General features: G+C 47.7%; 1 protein-coding gene across 7 annotated transcripts in view; it reads right to left on the reverse strand.

Annotated features, from left to right (window-relative positions):
* Positions 1–16,386, reverse strand: part of CAMK1G (calcium/calmodulin dependent protein kinase IG) — a 2,474,997-nt gene that overhangs the window by 1,521,756 nt on the left and 936,855 nt on the right. For all 7 annotated transcript variants that reach the window (XM_068269763.1, XM_068269762.1, XM_068269761.1 and 4 more), the window contains one exon: positions 8,539–8,662. In XM_068269763.1, the coding sequence (XP_068125864.1) occupies positions 8,539–8,662 (124 nt within the window). The remainder of the gene's footprint in view (positions 1–8,538; positions 8,663–16,386) is intronic.

The following is a 16,386-nucleotide window of genomic DNA, read 5'->3' on the forward strand; positions in this document are numbered from 1 at the left end:
CTTAAGATTAATTCTTACTCACATTCTCCACCTCGAGAGGCTATTAATGGAAATGATAAAACCAAAAACAGTCCCAAGGTTTTTCAAGACCTGGCAACCATTTATTGAGCATTCATTCACGAGAAAGCAAATTGTTACTTTAATAAAAACTTTTGAGGATACTTCATGGTATTTAAAGGGCAAGAATGGGGGATACTTGGGTCGCTTGGAGATATAATCAGGGGGAAGAGCATAATGACCAGCATATCTTATACACTAGGTAGGTGTAACGATCGGTGTAACACAGAGAGGATCTGATTACAAGTGAACTGCAGTCTCACCAGGAATACAGAATATACCCGATTATTGGTGATCTGCAGTATCACCGATAATCAGATATATCTACTAACCTCTGGACACCAGGGAGAACAAGTGAGTGCTAGATGCAACAGTATACTTTGAGTACTTCTCCAGAAGTATGTTCCTTCCTATGGCCTAGACTCTACAGGGGGAAAAAGCTAGGCTGAAGGTAGGAAGGACAGAGCGTGAGTGACACCCGAGAGGGAGGGTGTCACTAACAGGTCTGGGAACTGCCTCTAACAGTAAGGCCAGTTCTTGAGGTCGGCAAGCCAGGTCGTTAACACACAGACAGATAAGGTACAGATTCAGGAGGCAGATACGGAATCCAATAAACAGACAGGGTTTGGCAACGGAGTATCAGAATAACACAGTACAGAATCAGAGTTCAGAGGAATAGTCAGGCAGGCAGAAGGTCATAACAAATAATACAATTCAATGTTCCTAATGCTAAGGTGTGAACTCCTTGATGTCAACACCTTTGGAAACTATGCTAGAACACAGATACAGACAAGGTCTGAGTGCTACCACGTTGTGATCGCAACGGCAGACAACCAGAGAATGACCAGCACCCAGTATATATAGTAAAGCGCTCTCCAGCGCCTCCCCTAAGTGCTGGACCAATGGCAGGTGGTGAAAATGTCAGCTGACCCCTTTCTGGCTGTCATATAAGCTCTGCCTCTCAGTGCGCGCACGCGCATCCTTCTGAACCTGTGTGGACTAGCAGTCCCAGCCACACCAGACATGTCTTGTAATGTAACCACTGATTCAGGCGTGAGGACCGCCGCCTTGCTCTCTAAGCGAGCGGCGGTTTCCGTGCGTCCAGCCGCAATGTCAGCTGCTTTGCCATGCGTGCAATCCGCCGTATCCAACGCGGACTCCACCGCTCTGCCCATGCGGCATGCGGCAGTCTCTTCGCATTGTGCCGCCATGTTAGATGCGGAAACGGCCGCCTCACTCTGAGCCCTTGCGGCGGCTTTTCCCTATTTCCTCACAGTACCCCCCCCCCCCCCTCCTGAGGAGTGGACTCCGGACAGCTCCTACCAGGCTTCCCAGGATGCAACGCGTGGAACTCCCTTCTCAATTTGTCAGCATGCATGCGACATTCAGGTACCCATGATCTCTCCTCAACACCATACCCTTTCCAATGAACCAGATATTGTACTGAGTTCTGAACTATGCGAGAGTCTAAAATCTTCTCTACTTCGTACTCAGGTTGGTCATCTATCATCACAGGAGGAGGAGGAGTGGGACCCACATGAACTGCTGGCTTAAGCAGGGACACGTGAAAGGATCTCACGCCGCGCATACTGGCAGGGAGGTCAATGGCATAAGTGACATCGTTAATCTTTCTAGTTACTGGGAATGGACCCACATACCTGGGCCCCAACTTAGCCGAGGGCTGTTTCAAGGTCAAGTGACGTGTGGACACCCAGACTAAATCTCCTGGCAAAAACCTCCACTCTAAGGAACGTCTCTTGTCAGCTTGACCTTTTTGACTTTGAAACGCCTTCTCCAAATTATTTTTCACAATCCACCATATATCTTTAAATGACCTTTGCCAGGCCTCTAGAGCTGGAAATGGAGTGGAGGCGACTGGCAATGGGGAGAATTTAGGCAACTTCCCGGTCACTAGCTGGAATGGACAAAATCCTGAAGAGGAACTTTTCAAATTATTGTGCGCAAATTCTGCGAAGGGTAAAAACTTGACCCAATCATTTTGCGCTTCTGCAACGTAACACCTCAAAAACTGTTCCAATGATTGGTTGACTCTTTCTGTCTGACCATTGGTCTGTGGGTGGTAGCCGACGAAAATGATAGTTTCATGCCCATTTGGTGACAGAATGCCCTCCAAAATCTGGAAACAAATTGGACTCCCCTATCTGACACGATGTTTTCCGGAATGCCATGCAATCGGAAAACGTGGATGATGAACAAATCGGCTAACTCCTGGGCCGAGGGGAGTCCTTTCAAGGGCACAAAATGGGCCATTTTACTAAAGCGGTTGACTACCACCCAAATGACCGACATGCCCTCAGACCTGGGGAGCTCACCCACAAAATCCATGGACAAATGGGTCCATGGCTCACTCGGGGTGGCCAAGGGCTGCAATCTTCCCACAGATGCCAGCCGGGAGGGCTTACTCCTCGCACACACCGCACACTCTCTAACAAACTCTTTGCAATCAGCTGCTAGAGACGGCCACCAAGCACATCTGGCTACAAGGTCCTGTGTTCTGGAGGCCCCCGGGTGTCCCGCATTCCTGTGTGAATGGAACATCTGCAAAATCTGAAGGCGAAATGGCAGTGGGATAAACATAACCCCTTTGGGCTTCCCCTCTGGGATGTCCTGCTGAAAAGGACCTAAAGTCTCTGTCCAATCTTCCCAAGTCTCAGTTGTAGCTAATACCAGTCTCTGTGGGACAATGGTCTCTGGGAGGGAGGGCTGTGCTGTCTCTGGCTCAAAGCATCTAGACAGGGCATCTGCCTTAATGTTTTTGCTCCCTGGGGTGTACGTAATTATAAATCTGAATCTCGAGAAGAACAATGACCATCGAGCCTGACGGGGGCTTAATCTCTTGGCTCCCTCGATGTATTCTAAATTTTTGTGGTCAGTGTAAACTGTAATCGTATGTTCTGCTCCTTCCAACCAATGACGCCATTCTTCAAAGGCCAATTTGATGGCCAGAAGCTCCCTGTTGCCTATATCGTAGTTTCTCTGTGCCGGAGAGAACCTATGAGAAAAGTAGGCACATGGGTGCAATCTACCCTGCAACCCTGACCGTTGGGACAGCACAGCCCCTACCCCGACCTCTGAGGCGTCCACCTCAACGATAAAGGGATAGGAAGTGTCAACATGTCTCAGGATGAGTGCAGAGCAAAACAAATCTTTCAAAGTGGAGAATGCATGTAGAGCCTCTGGAGACCAGTGGGTAGTATCTGCCCCTTTCTTAGTGAGACAGGTGAGGGGTGCAATAACAGTGGAGTACCCCTTTATGAACCCTCTATAGTAATTGGCAAAGCCTAGAAATCTCTGAAGAGATTTCAACCCCACTGGTTGCGGCCATTCCAACACAGCAGAGACCTTGGCAGGATCCATAGACAGGCCCGAGGTGGAAATAATGTACCCTAAAAAGGTGACAGATTTAGCGTAAAGCATGTTTTGCCTTAATTTATCCAATACAAACTTGACATGTGTCCTGTGCTCAGAGAGATTGTTAGAAAAGATAAGTATATCATCTAGGTATACCAACACAAACTTGCCCAATACCTCCCTGAATACCTCATTAATCAGTTCCTGAAAGACGGCCGGGGTGTTACACAGCCCGAAGGGCATCACCAGGTACTCGTAATGCCCGTCGGGCGTGTTAAAGGCCGTCTTCCATTCATCGCCCTTTCTGATCCGCACCAGGTTGTATGAACCCCGTAAATCCAACTTTGAAAAGATCTTAGCGTCGGTTATCTGTGTAAATAAGTCATCTATCAAGGGCCCGGTTAAGGATATCCGCCGCCCAAGGCTTTTTGTCCCATCCTCGGCCCCCGTCCTTAGTTCAAACTCATGTGACGTAATGACGTCACTCGCTCTATCCGAGCGCATTTCCGCCATCTCTTCAGACACACTAATAAAGGCCAAGCTCCGGGGACGCCACATTACAACTTTGGCGCCCGGACACACGGACACCCCTAAATCCAGGTAAGCCCCGTATGCTCCCCCATCACACACCGCCGCCACCCCTATAATTAAACCTCCATCGCTGCAGTCACCCTGATTCCTTCCGCCTTCTCCTCACCTCCTCCATTCCCTGCCAGTCTTACTCCTTAATATTATAATTATTCAAACCCTTATGTCAATTCTTATATGCATAATCTGCTGAAATGTTTCTATAGGTCCCCCAGATCATAATAATTACTTCACTCTAACATTTAGGGCAATACTTGTATGCATACACTGAAAAAAAAGTCCCTATGAGCATATTGAAAATAGTCATTTTATTTCAATGTACATATGTGTAGGTGGGGATGTGTGGGTGGCTTACAGCATACTACTGCGGCCACTCAGACCGCATGCACGCTCATGTACACACGCATATAAGCCTATATAACTCTGGTTGCTTATATATTGTGTATTATGTATTATATATTATGTATTATATGTTATATGTTATATGTTATATATTTTATACATTATCTGTTTTTACATTATCTGTTATATTGATTTTTGGTATTTTCGTTTAATACTATTTCTACAAACCTATACTTCCTCCCACATATAGGGTGAGGAATTTGTTAGCTTTTCCAAGTATATAAAAGATGACCTTAGCAAATGCACATCGCACTCTTATCTAATATGTTCAAGCCAGTTTTTACCTTTTTACCTTTATATGTTTTTATATGTTTTTATGTATATATTATATCTGTTGTTCGATGTCTGAGAGCTGCCAATCTGTATTTTAAGGCACTGCTATTGACCTGATGAAGCGGCTGTGACCATGAAACGCGTTGTCTTCTAGTGCACCATTAAAACTATTTCTTTATTCTCAGGGACACCTATAAGGTAGGATAACCTAACTTGTTATAATTGGATACTGTCACATAGAACATTATAGTGATATCCTTAACCGGGCACCTCCTATCTGTACCCAAAAGTCTCACACCCCTCCTGCCAGTAGGGGAGATTAGGTCGACTATGGTCGACCAATAAATCGTTTTTTGGAGCAGCGACCACCTAAGGATCCAAAGGCCGAGTGGGGACGGTACTTCCCCACCTGCTGACACAAGTGGTTGCCTCACTGCAACCTATGTTTGTGAGTATAATTATTGCATCTTATAAGCTATATCCAGATCCAATAACCGTATTGCACCAGATTGGGCTCCCGGATCTCTCTGTGTTTTTTTTTCCTTCAACTATTCTACAATCTATCAAGGGCAAAGGGTAGCGATTCTTTACTGTGATTTTATTCAGGCCCCGGTAATCAATGCAAGGCCGCAGGCCTCCGTCTTTTTTCTTAACAAAAAAGAAACCTGCGCCAGCAGGTGACCGGGAAGGGCGAATGAACCCCTTGGCTAAATTTTCACGAATGTATTCCTGCATGGCCACTTTCTCTGGACCAGACAAATTGTAAAGATGGCCTCTAGGGGGCATACAACCCGATCGGAGATCGATGGGGCAATCAAAGGGGCGATGTGGAGGTAACTTATCTGCAGCCTTGGGACAGAACACATCAGAAAACTCGGAATATTGTACTGGTACCCCCTCCAACTGGATCCTGGTCTGGCCCAGTGTCACTCTCCCTAAACACTGCAGGAAACAGTGAGTTGACCAGCTAGTTAGCTGACCGGTAGCCCAGTTAATCTGTGGAGAGTGTAAGTACAGCCATGGCATGCCAAGGATGACTGTGGAGGTGGTCATGTGTAACACAAAAAACTGTAGTCTCTCCTTATGTAACACCCCTATAGTGACTTCCACCTCTGGTGTCTGAGACAGCGGATGATCACTTTGCAGGGGGGAATCATCTACTGCCGTAACCTGAATGGGTGGTTTTACTGGGGTGAACGGAATACCCAATCTCTTTGCAAATTCAAAATCTATAAAATTAGCTGCAGAGCCTGAATCAATAAACGCCTCAGAAACCTCAGTTTTATCTTCCCATGTGACTGTACAGGGAAGGAGTAACCGTTTATCTTCTAGGGGTAAAAGCCGTGTGCCTAGGGTGCTACCCCCTACAACTCCTAGGCGATAGCGTTTCCCGGCTTGTTAGGACAATTACGTACTCTATGACCCCCCTCTGCACAGTAAAGACACAGCCGCTCAGACATCCTGTGTCTTCGCTCCACTTGGGATAGTTTCGACCGACCAATTTGCATTGGTTCGGGTGGAGGCGAGACAGGAGGAGGTGGAGTTACTGGAGGCGCAGCGTAGGACACCATTCTTACATGACTACTACCCCGGGTCTGTTTCTGATAGCACAGTCTGCGGTCAACTCGAATGGCTGATGAAATGGCCTCGTCGACTGTCTTAGGCTCAGGCAGACTTAACATGAGATCTGAAACCTCATCTGACAACCCTGATAAGAAACAATCTAATAGGGCATAGGTGTCCCACCTGGCTGAAACTGACCACCTCCTAAATTCGGCTGCGTAATCTTTGACCGGACCCCTGCCTTGACGCAAGAGCTTGAGCTTCCGCTCAGAGGTCGCGGCAAGGTCTGGGTAGTCGTAAATTACTGCCATGGCTTTAAAAAATTCATCCACTGAAGAGAGGGCCAAATCCCCGGTGGGCAAACTGTACGCCCACGTCTGGGAATCGCCTGATAACAAAGTCTTAATAAATGTGACCCTTTGAGTCATATTTCCAGAAGATCGGGGTCTCAACTCAAAGTAAGATAACACTCTACTTTTAAAATTTCGGAAGTCAGATCTGTCACCAGAAAATTTCTCGGGTACAGGCAAACGTATGTCAGAGCTAGGAGGGGATCGCACCTCATCCACTGCTGTCTGGAGGGTTTGTAAAGAACCAGACAAGGCTTCAATCATAGTCTTGTGACTACCCAGCACTTGGTTGATGTTTTCCACCGAAGTGGCAAGTGCGCCCAGACGGTCAGTGTGTGCGTCCATTTGCATTTTTGTTCTGCCGTTCTGTAACGATCGGTGTAACACAGAGAGGATCTGATTACTGGTGAACTGCAGTCTCACCAGGAATACAGAATATACCCGATTATTGGTGATCTGCAGTATCACCGATAATCAGATATATCTACTAACCTCTGGACACCAGGGAGAACAAGTGAGTGTTAGATGCAACAGTATACTTTGAGTACTTCTCCAGAAGTATGTTCCTTCCTATGGCCTAGACTCTCCAGGGGGGAGGAGCTAGGCTGAAGGTAGGAAGGACAGAGCGTGAGTGACACCCGAGAGGGAGGGTGTCACTAACAGGTCTGGGAACTGCCTCTAACAGTAAGGCCAGTTCTCGAGGTCGGCAAGCCAGGTCGTTAACACACAGACAGATAAGGTACAGATTCAGGAGGCAGATATGGAATCCAATAAACAGACAGGGTTTGGCAACGGAGTATCAGAATAGCACAGTACAGAATCAGAGTTCAGAGGAATAGTCAGGCAGGCAGAAGGTCATAACAAATAATACAATTCAATGTTCCTAATGCTAAGGTGTGAACTCCTTGATGTCAACACCTTTGGAAACTATGCTAGAACACAGATACAGACAAGGTCTGAGTGCTACCACGTTGTGATCGCAACGGCAGACAACCAGAGAATGACCAGCACCCAGTATATATAGTAAAGCGCTCTCCAGCGCCTCCCCTAAGTGCTGGACCAATGGCAGGTGGTGAAAATGTCAGCTGACCCGCCTGGTCAGCTGTCCCCTTTCTGGCTGTCATAAAAGCTCTGCCTCTCAGCACACGCGCGCGCGTCCTTCTGAACCTGTGTGGACTAGCAGTCCCAGCCACACCAGACATGTCTTGTAATGTAACCACTGATTCAGGCGTGGGGACCGCCGCCTCGCTCTCTAAGCGAGCAGCGTTTTCCCTGCGTCCAGCCGCAATGTCAGCTGCTTTGCCATGCGTGCAATCCGCCGTATCCAACGCGGACTCCACTGCTCTGCCCATGCGGCATGCGGCGGTCTCTTTGCGTTGTGCCGCCATGTTAGATGCGGAAACAGCCGCCTCACTCTGAGCCATTGCGGTGGCTTTTCCGCGTTTCCTCACAGTAGGCATTCCTCTATTTAAGAAGAGGGATGAGGGGAAGAGAGACTGGGCTTTAATTATTTTATTTTAATTTTATTTTTGTCATGGTTTACCAGTATAAACTATTAGGTCATAAGATATTGGCCTTGGTTCATGTTACTCTAGAAAGTTAAAACTAGAGTATGACAGCAAGAAAGGACCTTATAGGCAGGTTATGATGCCCTCACTATGCTGAGGGACCTGTTTATATCTGGATTATATCATATGTGCTATAAACATTTTTGTAAAAAACGATATATTCACTACAACTTTATGAATATGCCTGATATTTTGGCTGTAATCTCTATAATGTTATTTTTAAAGCAGTCATTCAGATTGTAATAGTACAGTTGCTCTGATATTGCTGATATTGTCACTGAACTTTTTGTTTTTGTATTCCCCTTGCTGTTCTAAACAAAAAGAAGTTTAAAAAAAAATGTTGAAAAATGGATTCCAGTACTCACCAACATATCCTGGAGTGCCACAGGCAGTTGACATGATCCCACTTTCCTCCATTTTGGAAAGTCCAAAATCTGTTATCATAATCTTAGAGTTTTCTTCAGGTGTGAGGTAAAGTAGGTTTTCCGGCTGCAGGAACAATTTATATATTTTATTGTATATATGAATATCTTAAGTTATAATTTTTTTTTAATATATTCTTTTTTTCAATACATTTTTATTGAATTTCCACAAAATTACAGCAAATAATGCAAATGCTTCTAAAGAAAATACTGTCACCCTAGCCTCAGCAGGGGTGCTAATAATACAGGGTGGGCCATTTCTATGGATACACCTTAATAAAATGGGAATGGTTGGTAATATTAACTTCCTGTTTGTGGCACATTAGTTTATGTGAGGGGGGAAACTTTTTAAGATGGGTGGTGACCATGGGGGCCATTTCGAAGTCGGCCATTTTGAATCCAACTTTTGTTTTTTCAATAGGAAGAGGGTCATGTGACACATCAAACTTATTGGGAATTTCACAAGAAAAACAATGGTGTGCTTGGTTTTAACATAACGTTATTCTTTCATGAGTTATTTACAAGTTTCTGACCACTTACAAAATGTGTTCATTGTGCTGCCCATTGTTTTGGATTGACAATGCAATCCTCTTGTCCCACTCTTCATACACTGGTAGCAACACCACAGGAGAAATGCTAGCACAGGCTTTCAGTATCCATAGTTTCAGGTGCTGCACATCTCGTATCTTCACAGCATAGACAATTGCCTTCAGATGACCCCAAAGATAAAAGTCTAAGGGTATCACATCGGGAGACCTTGGGGGCCATTCAACTGGCCCACGATGACCAATCCACTTTCCAGGAAACTGTTCATCTAGGAATGCTCGGACCTGACACCCAATGTGGTATTGCACCATCTTCCTGGAAAAACTCAGGGAACGTGCCAGATTCAGTGCATAAAGAGGAAAACACATCATCATGGCTCTTCCAGTTTGCTAAAAGGTAACTTATGCAATTGTGAGACTCCGCGGGAAAGCAGCCGCCTCTACTCAGCATGGGGCGGCTGCTTCCCGTAATGGCATGGTGGAGCACGGAGAGACAGCCGCCTCCACTCAGCGTGAGGCGGCTGTCTCCATGCAGGGCATGGAGGAGCGCGGAGAAACCGCCGCGTTGGACGCGGCGGGTAGCGCGCATGGCCCCCGTGCTGGTACACCGCAGAGCGGTGCTAGTGCGTCTGGGACTCGTAGTCCCTCTAGCTTCAGAGTGACGCGTGCGCGCGCACTAAGGCAGGGCTTATGTGGTAGCCAGAGGTGAGTCAGCTGACCAGGCTGGTCAGCTGATACTCTCTCCACACCTCATTGACTCAGCAATTAGGGGTGGCACTGGACAGCCCCAGAGTATATATACTGGAGCCTGGTCATTTCTCCTGTGTCTGGCGTTGCGATCATATTCGTGGGAGCACTCAGACCCTTAGTCAGATCCTTAAGTGTGCCAGGACCAGCTGGAGCTGTAATCCTACACTTAGCTAGATTCTGTTGATAGCTAAAGTACTCGTTTGATTGTGATTATCTGTTATGACCTTTTGCCTCTCTGACTATCCTCCTGAACCCTGATCTTGTACCTCGGTATTTCTGATACTCTGTTGCCGAACCCCGGCTCGTCCTTAGACTCTGCTTCTGCCTCCTGATCTTGTACCTCAATATTTCTGATACCCTGTTGCCGAACCCTGCCTGTACTTAGACTCCGCCTCCGCCTACTGTATCTGTACTGTACCTGTCCATGTGTTTACAACCTGGCTAGTCCGACCTCGAGAATCGACCTTACTGTTGGAGGCGGTTCCCCGTTCTGTTAGTGACACTTCCTCCAGAGTGTTACTTTCAGACAACCCTTCCTTCTCTCAGCCTGACTCCTCCCGTCTTGGGAAGTCCAGGTCTTTGGAAGGAATCCGTGCAGTATCCCTTACTGCACTAAGGCTTAGTCCTCTAAGTGTTACTGTTAGACCAAACACTACACTCTACTCGGGTGAACAGAAGTTAGCTGGTATATCGGACTGTCGGTGATACTCCAGATGACTTATAATCTGGTATACATCTGTATTCCCAGTGATACTGCAGGTCACCGGTAATCAGATCCTCTCTGTGCTTCACCGATCATTACAGAACGCCAGACCAAAAGACAGATGGACACACGCGCTGACCCTTTGAATGTGCTTGCCACTTCGGTGGATAACATTCATCAAGCACTGGGCCAGCACAAAGCATTAATTGATGCCCTATCAGGCTCTGTGCGAACCCTCCAGACGTCAGTTGATTCGGTGCGATCCCCTCCTAGTGATGACATACGTATGCCCGTACCTGATAAATTTTCCCGGCCACAAATCTGACTTTCGAAATTTTAAGAGTAGAGTGTTATCATATTTCGAGTTGAGACCCCGATCCTCGGGAACTGAGACCCAACGGGTCATTTTTATTAAGACTTTGTTAACTGGTGACTCCCAGTCCTGGGCATACAACCTGCCCCCCACAGATACAGCTCTGACCTCAGTAGAGGAGTTCTTTAAAGCCATGGCAGTAATATACGACGACCCAGACCTTGCTGCGACCTCTGAGCGGAAGCTCAAGCTTTTGCGGCAAGGCAAAGGCTCAGTCGAAGATTACGCGGCAGAATTTTGTAGGTGGTCAGTTACGGCCAGGTTTGATACCTATGCCTTGTTAGATTATTTCCTGTCTGGGCTGTCGGATGAGGTCTCCGACCTAATGTTAAGCCGACCCGAGCCCAAAACAGTCGATGAGGCCATCTCATCGGCCATTCGAATCGACCGTAGGCTACGTCATCAAAGAAACTAGGGGCAGTCATCGTGTCAGGGTAACATCTTACGCAGCACCTCCCGCAGCACCCCTGGTAACTCCATCTCCTTCGGTCTCATCATCTCCAGTCGTGCCTCCACCTGAGCCGATGCAGATCGGTCGGTCTAAGCTGACTCAGCTGGAGAGAAGACGGAGAATGACTGAACAGTTATGTTTATACTGTGGTGAAGGAGGACATAGGGTACGAGACTGTCCCATTAAGCCGGATAAGAATAAGCCGGGAAACGCTACCGCCTAGAAGTTGTAAGGGGTGACACCCTAGGCGCCCAACTCACACCCCTAAAATAAAGACGGTTGCTTCTTCCCTGTACAGTTTCATGGGAAGATAAAACCGAGGTCACGGAAGCCTTTATTGATTCAGGCTCCGCGGCAAATTTCATGGATTTTGAGTTCGCTAAGAAATTGGGGGTTCCGCTCACGCCGGTGGATCCACCCGTGCAGGTTACGGCAGTGGATGATTCTCCTCTACAGAGGAATCATTCCCTGACTCTGACACCAGAGGTAGGAGTTAACATAGGGGTATTACATTGGGAGACGTTACAATTTTTTGTGTTAAATATGGCCACCTCCACAATTATACTCGGCATGCCATGGCTACACCTGCACTCCCCACACATTGATTGGGCCACTGGTCAATTAATTTCCTGGTCAGATCGTTGTTTTCAGCAATGTTTAGGGAGGGTGACTTTGGGCCAAACCAGGGTTCAGGTGGAGGGGGTTCCTGAACAGTATATGGAATATTCTGACGTATTTTGCCCCAAGGCAGCGGATAAGTTACCCCCACATCGCCCTTTCGACTGTCCCATCGATCTCCGTTCAGTTTGTGTGCCCCCCCCCCCCGGAGCCATTTGTACAATTTGTTGAGGCCCGAAAAATTGGCCATGCAAGATTACATCCGTGAAAATTTGGCCAAGGGTTTCATTCACCCGTCCCGGTCGCCTGCTGGGGCAGGTTTCTTTTTCGTTAAAAAAAAAGACGGAGGCCTGCGGCCCTGCATTGATTACCGGGGTCTTAATAAGATTACGGTGAAGAATCGCTATCCGCTGCCTCTGAAAGACGATTTATTCACACAGATCACCGACGCTAAGATCTTTTCTAAGCTGGATTTGCGGGGCGCGTATAACCTGATACGCATAAGAAAAGGCGATGAGTGGAAAACAGCCTTTAATACACCGGACGGGCATTACGAGTACTTGGTGATGCCCTTCGGGCTATGTAATGCCCCGGCCGTTTTCCAGGAACTCATCAACGAGGTCTTCAGGGAGGTGTTGGGGAGATTTGTTCTAGTCTACCTAGATGATATACCATACTTATTTTCTCCAACAACCTCTCTGAACATAGGACCCATGTAAAATTTGTTTTAAATAAACTGAGGCAAAACTCTTTGTATGCTAAACTTGAAAAATATATTTTTGAAGTAACGTCTATCGCCTTCCTGGGGTACATAATTTCCACCACGGGCCTGTCTATGGACCCTGCCAAGGTCTCCGCTGTTCTGGAATGGCCTCAGCCGGTTGGGCTGAAGTCTCTTCAGCGGTTTCTCGGCTTTGCTAACTATTATAGGCGGTTCATAAAAGGGTACTCCACGGTCATTTCTCCCCTTACCAGTCTCACTAGAAAAGGGGCAGATACCACTCACTGGTCTCCTGAGGCTCTACATGCTTTTTCCACCCTGAAGGATCTATTCTGTTCGGCACCCATCCTCAGACATGTGGATACTTCTTTCCCATTTATTGTTGAAGTAGATGCTTCAGAGGTCGGAGTGGGGGCGGTGCTGTCTCAGCGATCTGGCTTGCAGGGTAGAATGCACCCGTGTGCTTACTTCTCTCGTAGATTCTCCCCAGCAGAGAGGAACTACGATATAGGCAACAGGGAGCTCCTGGCCATTAAATTGGCTTTCGAGGAATGGCGACATTGGTTAGAGGGAGCAGAGCATACGATCACGGTGTACACTGATCACAAAAACTTAGAATACATCGAGGGGGATAAGAGGTTGAGCCCCCGTCAGGCTCGATGGTCGTTATTTTTCTCTAGGTTCAGTTTCATTATTACATACACTCCAGGTAGCAAAAATGTTAAAGCAGATGCTTTATCCAGGTACTTCGAGCCAGAGACAGCACAGCCCTCCATTCCAGAGACCATTGTTCCCCAGAAGTTGGTACTAGCAGCAACGGGAACTTGGGAAGATTTGAAGAAGACTTTGGTTCCCTTCCAACAAGACATCCCGGAAGGGAAGCCCGCAGGGGTTATGTTCATTCCCCTACCTTTTTGTCTCCGGGTTCTAGAGATGTTCCATGCGCACAAGAATGCTGGGCATCCTGGGGCATCTAGAACACAAGATCTGGTGGCCAGATGTGCCTGGTGGCCTTCCTTGGCAGCGGATTGCAGAGAATATGTTAGGGAGTGTGCGATATGTGCGAAAAGCAAACCCTCCCGGCTGGCACCTGTCGGTACCTTGCAGCCTTTGCCCACCCCGAGTGAGCCGTGGACCCACCTGTCCATGGATTTTGTGGGTGAGCTTCCCGGATCTGAAGGCATGTCAGTCATTTGGGTGGTGGTCGACCGCTTTAACAAAATGGCCCATTTTGTGCCCTTAAAAGGACTCCCCTCGGCTCAGGAATTGGCCGAGTTATTCATCATTCACATTTTTCGTCTACACGGCATTCCAGAAAACATAGTCTCAGACAGGGGAGTCCAATTTGTTTCCAGATTTTGGAAGGTTTTTTGCCATCTAATGGGCATGAAGCTGTCATTCTCGTCGGGCTACCACCCACAGACAAATGGCCAGACTGAGAGGATAAATCAGTCCTTATAATTCTTGAGATGTTATGTTGCGGAGGCGCAAGATGACTGGGTCAGATTCTCGCCCCCAAAATAATTTGAGAAATTCTTCCTCCGGATTTTCTCCTTTTCAGGTGGTGACGGGGAGATCACCCAAATTCTCCCCCTTGCCATTTGCCTCTTCTCCGTTTCCAACCCTGGAAGCCTGGCACAGGGCATTTAAAGACATCTGGGGGACGGTGAAGAGTAATCTGGAAAGGGCATTCCAAAATCAAAAGGGTCAGGCTGACAAGAGACGCTCGTTGGAGTGGAAGTTCCAGCCAGGAGACTTGGTCTGGGTGTCCACACGTCACTTGACCCTGAGAAAGCCCTCGGATAAACTGGGCCCCAGGTTTGTGGGTCCATTTTCAGTAGCTAAGAAGATCAACAACGTTACTTATTCCGTTGATCTTCCCGCCAGCATGTGTGGGGTAAGGTCCTTCCACGTATCCCTGCTTAAGCCAGCACTCCATGTGGGTCCCACTCCTCCTCCTCCTGTGGTGGTAGATGACCAACCTGAGTACGAGGTAGAAAAGATTTTAGATGCACGCCTTGTACAAAACTCGGTACAATATCTCGTACATTGGAAAGGGTACGGCATTGAGGAGAGACAATGGGTACCGGGGACTCGCATGCATGCGGACAAATTAAGGAAGGAGTTTCATGCCCTACATCCCGAGAAACCTGGTAGGAGTTGTCCGGAGTCCACTCCTTTTACTGTGAGACTCCGCGGGAAAGCAGCCGCCTCTACTCAGCATGGGGCGGCTGCTTCCCGTAATGGCATGGCGGCGCACGGAGAGACAGCCGCCTCCACTCAGCCTGAGGCGGCTGTCTCCATGCAGGGCGTGGAGGAGCGCGGGCGGTTAGCGCGCATGGCCCCCGTGCTGGTACACCACAGAGCGGTGCTAGTGCGGCTGGGACTCGTAGTCCCTCTAGCTTCAGAGTGACGCGTGCGCGCGCACTAAGGCAGGGCTTATGTGGTAGCCAGAGGTGAGTCAGCTGACTAGGCTGGTCAGCTGACACTGGCTCCACACCTCATTGGCTCAGCAATTAGGGGTGGCACTGGACAGCCCCAGAGTATATATACTGGAGCCTGGTCATTTCTCCGGTGTCTGGCGTTGCGATCACATTCGTGGGAGCACATTTAGACCCTTAGTCAGATCCTTAAGTGTGCCGGGACCAGCTGGAGCTGTAATCCTACACTTAGCTAGATTCTGTTGATAGCTAAAGTACTAGTTTTATTGTGATTATCTGTTATGACCTTTTGCCTGTCTGACTATCCTCCTGAACCCTGATCTTGTACCTCGATATTTCTGATACTCTGTTGCCGAACCCCGGCTCGTCCTTAGACTCTGCTTCTGCCTCCTGATCTTGTACCTTGATATTTCTGATACCCTGTTGCCGAACCCTGCCTGTACTTAGACTCCGCCTCCGCCTACTGTACCTGTAGTCCTGTACTGTACCTGTCCGTGTGTTTACGACCTGGCTAGTCCGACCTCGAGAACCGACTTTACTGTTGGAGGCGGTTCCCCGTTCTGTTAGTGACACTTCCTCCAGAGTGTTACTTTCAGACAACCCTTCCTTCTCTCAGCCTGACTCCTCCCGTCTTGGAGAGTCCAGGTCTTCGGAAGGAATCCGTGCAGTATCCCTTACTGCGCTGAGGCTTAGTCCTCTAAGTGTTACTGTTAGACCAAACACTACACTCTACTCGGGTGAACAGAGGTTAGCTGGTATATCGGATTATCGGTGATACTGCAGATCACTTATAATCTGGTATACATCTGTATTCCCAGTGATACTGCAGGTCACCGGTAATCAGATCCTCTCTGTGCTTCACCGATCATTACAGCAATATGATCATATTAGGTGCACATACCCATTGTGGTTAGTAGAGGTTGTGGGCATGGCGGTAAGAACAGCCCCCCTAATGTCCGTTTCGCTTCAGCAGCGTCTTCAGAGGCAGTGTGGCACTTTATGGAAATTTATGGAAAAGTGGCGTGAAGCACATCTGACATATGTAACAACTTTACAGAATATCATTTTGGAAAGAACTGAGGAGGAACATATAGGGATCCAGAAAGAAATAAAAGATCTAAAAGAGCAATATAAAAGTCTTGTTGACCAGGAACGATATAGTGGAACCCTGAAAAAGATTGATAACAGA

The sequence above is a fragment of the Hyperolius riggenbachi genome, chromosome 2 (assembly GCF_040937935.1).
Source record: "Hyperolius riggenbachi isolate aHypRig1 chromosome 2, aHypRig1.pri, whole genome shotgun sequence".
NCBI lineage: Eukaryota > Metazoa > Chordata > Amphibia > Anura > Hyperoliidae > Hyperolius > Hyperolius riggenbachi.